Consider the following 8,556-nt stretch of genomic DNA (forward strand, 5'->3'; position numbering starts at 1 on the left):
CAATGTTAATATAGTACATATATAATATAATCGTGTTAATCTCAGAATAAGAATGCAATGTTAAAATAAAGGCTTTTTATATATTTTAGAATTAATCAACTGGTTAGTGTCCTGCAGTTTATGTTGATCTGTGTGTGTTTCAGGTAAGGTCTGTGTGTGTTTCAGGCTGATGCAACTCGACCCAGGTTTGCTTTTCTTCAGTCTGAGAACTTGTTTGTACTGGTGTCAGGTTCACAGGAGATGTGTGTCCCTCCTCTAAAGTAGAAAATCCTCACAGGTCTGTTAAATTCTGCACCAGACCATAAACACACAGAGCTGCTTCTTCAATTTAGAGATCTTTGGAAGATCTGGATGTTGTAATGCCACAAACACAGTAAAATGTGGCAGTTGCAGATTTGTAATATGAATTTATTTTCCCATCACAAACAGTAGTATAAAGACTCATTCTACAAATAGTACAAATAGTTTTTCTAGCAGCTATTGGGTGAGATTAAGATCAAACTTTTTTATGGAAAATGTGACATTATACAATGTTTGTGCATAGATGTGATGAAATTAATGGGTTCATGTTATACTCCTCATTAAAACAAGCTATGCTAATCACATCTGAGGGTGAAGTGGAAATGTGGTGCATGAATTACATCAGATCATACTCAATGTCCAGGGACATTTCCCTAATTTATGGCAGAATAACAACCGAAATGAACAGACACTCGGCTGACAGATATAATTGTGGAAAGTTTTTTATTTTAAACAACTCGCTAATTAAATAGAGACACTTGCAAACACTTCCCATGACTAAAAATAAGTACAAATACTGAGTGGTTAGAGTAGCTGAATTTAGTTTTTGATAGACTTCAGAAATAAGAAATAAGGTTTGATTTACAATATATTTACAAAAATCTATAAAAAGATTATCCTGATTAAGCTATTGTGTGTCGTTTTGTTTGTATAGCAGTTTTCTCAAAATATGACATTTCAAGATGTTTGTCGTGTGTTGCTTTTTATTATTCAAAATCAATAGTTTTACACTTAGATATAGGTGATATTGTATTGCAGTACTGTAAAGAACAACAGAGTCAGCGTTGTTTGGTCAGATTTATTATTTTACATTTCATCTGAAGTTTTGATAGGAAGCTGAAGAAAAAGAGTTTCACTCACATAATGTAGGTTGAGCAGCAAAAAACATACAGTCAAACAAGTGGGAAACATACATCAACAATATGCTATGTGCAGACATCCCAGCAGTACCGTACAGATCCATTATAAAACTACAATGTTTTTTCTTCTACCACCACCCACTAACTAAATATTTCTCATGTAAACTTTGTGGATGGCCGAATATTTTTATACTTTTAGTCTAAAGTCAACCAATCCTGGTAAAGAGGGGAATTTACAGTGACAAAACAGTTTTTTAGATCTGTGCTAATCTCAAAGTTTTAAACAGAAATCTCTTCAAAAGATAAATATTCTTTAGCTGAAAATATGAGCCATGCAATAATTCACTGTAAAGATATACAGGGGGTATAGCACTAGGTAGCCAAAGTGATTTTCTTTAGTTTCTGATGTTACATCAGAAGATCTCCCAACCACGGAGCTCGGGCCCCAACACATTCACCGCCTGCCATGTTTGTCTTCCTCAGTTCTCGTCTACGTGCAAACTTCCAAACTTCTCTCGTCCACCTCTGCCTCTACATCTCAATGGCTTGTAGGCTGTCCTCCCATCTTTTCTCTTTTCAATCTTAAAGAAAATCCTTAAAACTCACCAAAGGTCCTAACAGTAAACATGCTTCTATAATATATAAAACAAATATTTTCAGTAATCCCTGTCCCTCAGTGTTTCAAATCGAACATGCTAAAAACCCAGAAAGCCAATGTAAGGTAAACATATTCATTTACGTTAAAAGGAAAGAAATACTGAAAGACATTGGGCAAAGTGTATCTTATTATCATTTCAATCAAAGTTCCAAACTAACAAAAATGTAATTGATGGGTCATAGCAAGCAGATGCAGCTGGTGATTTTCATATTTAACTGTAAGAACATGGCATTTAATTCCAGCAGAAATCTTTGTATCTTAGTTGGAGTGTTAAAGGTCCCATGACATGGCCATTTCTATTGATCATAATTCCATTGTTGAGGTATACTAGAATAGATTTACATTGTGCAATTTTCCAAAATCACATTGGTTTCTCATACAGCATCTCTGTATAGTATGTGTATTCACTCTCTGTCCTAAATGGCTTGTTGGAGCTCCTGCCCCCCCCCTCCCTGTGAGCCCAGTGTGCTCTGATTGGTCAGCTCGCCCACTCTGTTCTGATGAGTCCACCACCGTTACAGCAAAACATCAGTTATTATGTGTCACAATGGCGTTAGCAACCAGAAAAGGACACCAGTAAGGACAAACAGATGAGAATGCTGCGTGGGGCCTGGGTGCCGTGTTGGCGGGACGTTGCGAGGCTCGCTGCTGCGAGGAGCAGACAGTGTGAGCTGGCTTACTGGTGTGGTTTCCTGGTTGCTGCGTGGGGTCGGCGAGACAGCGAGACACAGCGAAACCCAGCCCGAAAAAAGCCCGAGCACACACACCCGCAGCCTGGCGCCGCGTCCCGCTGTCTCAGGCTGAGAAATCCGCGGAGCTGCAGCTGCCTGAGAAAAGATTGAGTGTGTGTGTGAGGAAGTCCGCGGATTGGTCTTGACGTAACGGCTCCGCGGACGTAACGTAACGGCTCCGCGGATTGGTCCTTTTGGACCAGTTGGTCCATTGGATCGTCGTTATGTCACTTGGTTCCCGGAAGAAACAAATGGAAAAATAAAAATGTCCAACGAGGCGTTCTGGGGCAGCATAGACAGGTATTTTCTCTGTTAGAGTTTTACTCGCTACAGGGTGTACTTTGAGGGTTTTTGACTCAGCAGACCGTTTACATGCATAAAAAGCTATATAACACACAAGGGGACGGGTAATAACCAGAAAAGCATGACATGGGACCTTTAATGCAGGAAAGGAAGTGAATAAAAATCTTGATTCAAGTCATTCGGGTCAGGTTTTCTCGGCGTGTTCACATCTAGGTAGTGCATGGTTTGGTTTGGGGTGGAGTGGTTGCATGCTGCAGTCCAGGGTGTGGGCGTGGCATGGCTAAAAGGTGCATCACTGCGGGTAAACAACAGTCAGCTGACAGTCTTATCAAAGGTAGCTTGGGACCAGCGTCATGGAAATTCTTAGCTGGTTCTTAACATGCTATAGTTTGAGGTGGAATGTATCTGTTTTCAGATGAAGGTGGAGTCCATGGTGCTGGTGTCCTGCGCACTGCGGGCTCGGGCCTCAAAAAGCTGTTTTATCAAGGCCGACTTCTCCTGCTCCAGCTGTGTGATGCGCTCGCTCCTCTCCGTCACCTCCTGAGAAGATTCAAGATTCAAAGGTTTTAATGCCATATACCATAAACCATAAACCATAAACCATATACCGTACCATATAACATAAGTTACATTGTAGAAATGGCATGAAAATCTTCTGACCCAAGCTCCTCCAACAATGGAACATATATAATAAAAATACAAAAATACAAATAAAAAATAGTGCAAGAAGTCTATATACACGTAAATTGAATGATATATACAAGAAAATAATGTAAAATTAAATATTGTACATTAAGATGAAATTAAATACGGTTTATTATGGTGATAACTATTTAGATAAATAAGTAAATTGCAAGAGGACAAACAGATGAAGGTTTATCGAGGCACAGAGTTCAGAAAATGGATAAAGTGATTCACTGAAAACATCCACTGACTGGTAACTGTTAGTGACTTCTATGTATTGGCAGTGTGCAGACTGGGTCTAACCTGCGTGAGGAGTCGGTTCTGGTCCTTCAGTCTCAGGATGGCTTGTGGGGGAGCTGGAACCGGTGGCTGCGGGTTAGCGGCAGTCTGAGCAGCGTTGGAGGGAAATGACTGCTGAGAAACAAAAAGGAATCAAAGAATAGTTTATAATTAACCTACAATATAATTGTTCTCGTCTACAGCCATGTTAGCAGCTCTGAAGGCAAGGCAGGTTTATTTATATAGCACCTTTCAACACAAGGCAATTCAAAGTGCTTTACAAAACATGAAAGACACAGAGGCTATTCCTAGGCACAGCAGTTAGCATACAAACATGCTCACAGTGACAGTGTAAACATGCTGATGTCTGGCAGGTATGACGTTTACCTCCTTTGTGATATGATAGAAAATAATAACTTTGTCCACACATATTTAAAACAGTGCTTTGGTTTTAAAAGGTCACATTTGACCAGGTGATCTTTAAAATGAAGAAGTCCATCCATATGATAATTTATATTCACAATAGATGTAGATTGTGAGACATTAAGAACATTTAATTTAGCTAGATTTACAATAAATGCAAAAGATGAAATGGGGCAGTCAGCACTCACCATCCCAGAGCAGGAAATAAGGTCATTAAGGCAGCGGTTGACTTCTTGCAATTTGGGTATTAGGACATTCATGCGACTCTGATTAGCTTCTGTGAAGAAATCCTGTGAGGAGAGAACATAAAATACATTATGTAAATACAGCAGTGATGGATACAAGTAGTTAAAGGTCATAGAAATGTCATTATAAAGTGGGATGATTATTTAACAAACCAATGACAAGCTTTGGTAAAGCAGGTTAATATAAACTAATAAGGAAATACTCTGAGGAAGAACATTATGTGTTTTTTTAAACAATATATAGAAGATATTTTTTTGCTGCCAGTGCATATCAAAAACACTGAAGCACTCAGTTAAGAATAAATTACTTCCTTTCCTTATCCTCAAAAAATAAATGCCTTCATTTTGCATTCTTTATAACGGTCAGAAAAGTCTTTTTAGGTTTAGAACAAAACAACCAAAACACTCAGTTCAACAGCTTTACATTTTTATTATATATATCCGTTTGATATATCCTCATATGCCAAGATATTTTCGACATTTGTCCTTCTATCTATATCAATAAAACTAAAAATCATCAAACAACGAAACACAACAGGCCTCATCTCCAATACTTTACATCTGAGCTCTTTAGACCAGTGAGTGTGAACTGACCGTGCAGTGGGAGTTCTGGCCGACCTGCCTCTGCCTCTCGGTCACATTGTGGATTTGGCCCTGGTACCAGTCTCGGGCCCGCTCCACCACCTCCAGGCCCGCCAGCAGAGAGTCCTTCTCCTGCTCCAGCTCTTTCATTTGCTTCAACTGTGTGAGTTAAAGGTTAAAAGGAGGGGTAGGTTGTTGAAGAGTGAAAAAATGGCGGCACAAAAGGGAAAACCTGAAGTCATTTTCTGTATAGACCTCAATGAGGCAGCAAACGTGTCATTGTAATCACTTAGAGAGATTAAAGGGGCCCTATTATGCTTTTGGGGGTTTTCCCTTTCCTATAGTGCAGGGGTGCCCAATACGTCGATTGCAAAGGTAGTGTGGGTAGATCGCATGGCATTGAAAAATCCATCATTACTATGGCATTTGCCACTTGATTGACGTACAGGTAAGCCAGTCTGAGATCTCATCTTTTTCTAACACGCAGCTCACCATGCATGCGCGGTCAACCGCGCCAGCTGCCGTAGGATTGATTTAATGACCAAAAATGTATTGAGTTGTATTGTGCCATACGGGTTCATGCAGTTATGCAAGGTACACCAACATAAGGTATACTCAGTAAATATAAATAAATATATGTTTAGCATTTTTAATGTAGGTAGATCATTTTGACTTGGTCATTTTAAAAGTAGCTCCCAAGCTGAAAAAGTGTGGGCACCCCTGAGTGTAGTGTGTTATATAGGTTTTTGTGCATGCAAATGGTTTGCGAAGGCTTAAATCCCAGAGTTTCTCTCCCACCCCCCCCTGCCTGAAACACCTCCATTGGACTCCTTTATTTACTTCCGCATCATAGTGACATCACTATGTAACACTTGCGCTTCTATTGGGCAGCGCTTCAACACATTGTATGTGATAGGCTTAGGGACAGGACACCTCTAAGCGATTGACCAATCACAACAGAGCCAATCAGCTAACCAATCAGAGCAAACTGGGCTCTGGTTTCAGACAGAGGGTGAAAAGAGGTGCTGCAGCTCAGGCAGTATAAGAAAAATAAAGAGCTCTTTGAACATTAAAGCATGGAGACATGTCCCAGAAGAGTCACTAAATACAAATGTGAACCTGGAAATAATAGCGTAATAGGGCCCCTTTAAGATTAAATCTACGGTAATCATTGACGGCGGCCAGCAGTCTGCATTGGTAGACAAACTCAAATCTTTTCACACAACAAGGGCATCTGCAGCCAACTCTTTTGTGCTGTCCGAGACAATGGTGCCGTATCAATTGTGCCGGACTCTCTCCCATCCTGAACAATGTTTAGAGGACCAATCACCCGGGTGTCATGGCAACCGCACAGCAACCTAAGAATGGGGTAAACAGCACTTCAACTATGGCCGCCCCAGTGTGTGAAAGAGAAAGAGATGTGTGTGTGTGTGTGTGTGTGTGTGTGTGTGTGTGTGTGTGTGTGTGTGTGTGTGTGTGTGTGTGTGTGTGTGTGTGTGTGTGTGTGTGTGTGTGTGTGTGTGTGTGTGTGTGAGGCTGCATTGAGTTTTGCTGACCAGGCTGTCCACACTGCCACAGTGCAGGCCTCATTGCTGGCATTCAGCCACCTGGTGTGTTATCTTTCTATCCACCCATCGCTCCATCCCTGCATCCCCTGTGAAGCTCAGTAAATCCCTCCGATCATCGCTCTTCAGTGCTGTTTAAAAAGGTTGACATAAAATCCTGTGCAACATATTTGTGCTCTTTCCCAAAGAGCCTAAAGTAAGAGAACAAGAGAGGAGGGGGGGGGTTTAGGTATGAGAGGTCCTTCTAGAATGAAGCCTGACCCGGTGTCAGGCTTCATAAATACGCGGTAGGTCCACAGGCAGGAAAACCCACTGTTTATAAAAGAAAGAGAAAACACACACAGAGAGGGAGCAGAGCAGCACATGGCTGAAAGGTTAGGGAAGAGTGTGTGCATGTATGTTTGTCATGGCTGAATGAAGAGGCATGAATACAGGACAACAACGCGCATACAATAACATGACGCCTGTTGCCCAAGCTGTTCGACTAAAACCACAAAGAAGAACATAACGGCCTTTCAAACTGCATCTAAAAAGCAACACGAAACCGTGTGTTCTGAACATCAATACAACAGCAGCTCAGAGGCAATATACAGTTCAAAAGTCCCTGAAACAAAGACAGTGTTATAGCCGGACGAACAACGCTGGATATATCCTAATACATCTGTCCAATATTCTTTTCGATCAGTTGGTCAACTGAAACAGTATAAAACCTAAATATATTCAAAATAGTGGTATTTCAAAGAGTGAAAAGCAGCACAAAAACATGGTACTTTTTCTCTGTTAAACCAATCAACTAATTTCATCCACTCATCAACCCATTTCTGCATATCCTAAAACTGAAGCATTACAACACCCCGACAGTTTAACACTAATGAAAAGACCCAATGTCCTTGGAAATAGAAAATATTTCTTAATTGATATGCCAGTTATTCTTGAGATTAATCACTTAGCTGTTACTTCAGGATATATAGAAATCCATCAAATTCTAGCTTCTTTATAAAAAAGGACCGAAGATATTAAGTTTAAAATGATACAAAACAGAAAAAGTAGTAAAGCCTCACATTGCGAGACACGTCACAGTACATTATTGGTTAGTTTTTCTTGAGACAACTTGAAACTTGATTGTCGATAACATCCTGGCAATATGATAACTACTTAAGATGGACAACACCACAGAATGTTAGAGCCATAGAACAAGCCCTAAAGTCCCTAAAACCAGCCTAAATAAATAGTTCATCATATTTCTCTCAACTCACAATTAACTGTCAAAACAACCTGGTGCATATCTAGCGGATGTTGAAATATAATCATTACAAAACCACCACAAAGGCAAACTTTACTATCCTGCACCTCTTTTACCATCTCTGTCTTCCTGCCATCTGTCTCCCCCTCTCTCCCTACTCACCCAGAGGAAAAAGTGCAGGGCCTTGCTGCTGTACAGGCCGCTGCTGAGGGGGATGAACACGGTGGTGTAGGCAGCCAACACGGCTGTCCAGGCTGGGTCGGGCCGGTCGAGCGAGTCCTCAACTTCCACCAGGCCCCTGGGCCCGACCCGGCTCACTACCATCAGAGCAGCAGGGGGCCAAATCGGCCTGGGTGGGAGGGGACAGGAGAGAACTCTCCCTTCACATTATTGTAGAAACATCTTCTTATATCCGTTAGCCGTTAACAACAATCCCCGCCGGTACCGGTGCACCCCCTCTCTCTATCTATCTATCTCTCTCTCTCTCTCACGCTGGCTGTGAGCTGCGGGCGCCTGATAAGCCAACATCCCCCACTTTCATCACTTACAGCGCCCATCGTACAGGGCAAATGGAAAATGTAACCGGGGTGAAAAGGGTGTTATCTTTACTTAATTATGAATGTTGTTACATTCATTTTTTTTGTATTATATTTGTATTTAATCTTGTGGAAGAAGCCAAAGAT

The 8,556-nt window shown here is 41.1% G+C and overlaps 1 protein-coding gene across 2 annotated transcripts in view; it reads right to left on the reverse strand.

The window, feature by feature from the left end:
- Nucleotides 1–2,916: 2,916 nt before the first annotated feature.
- sapcd2 (suppressor APC domain containing 2) overlaps nt 2,917–8,556 on the reverse strand; it is an 11,617-nt gene continuing 5,977 nt past the window's right edge. Inside the window, exons 3-6 of one of the 2 annotated variants that reach the window (XM_010780441.1) lie at nt 5,078–5,224; nt 4,427–4,528; nt 3,840–3,947; nt 2,917–3,392 (exon numbers count right to left, since the gene is read on the reverse strand). In XM_010780441.1, coding sequence (XP_010778743.1) covers nt 3,264–3,392; nt 3,840–3,947; nt 4,427–4,528; nt 5,078–5,224 — 486 coding nt within the window. In that variant the 3' untranslated portion in view covers nt 2,917–3,263. Of the gene's footprint in view, nt 3,393–3,839; nt 3,951–4,426; nt 4,529–5,077; nt 5,225–8,556 lie in introns of both variants that reach the window. The other variant, XM_010780434.1, reaches the window with a different exon arrangement.

Source organism: Notothenia coriiceps, unplaced genomic scaffold (assembly GCF_000735185.1).
Source record: "Notothenia coriiceps isolate Sejong01 unplaced genomic scaffold, NC01 NC01_scaffold00000490, whole genome shotgun sequence".
Lineage (NCBI taxonomy): Eukaryota > Metazoa > Chordata > Actinopteri > Perciformes > Nototheniidae > Notothenia > Notothenia coriiceps.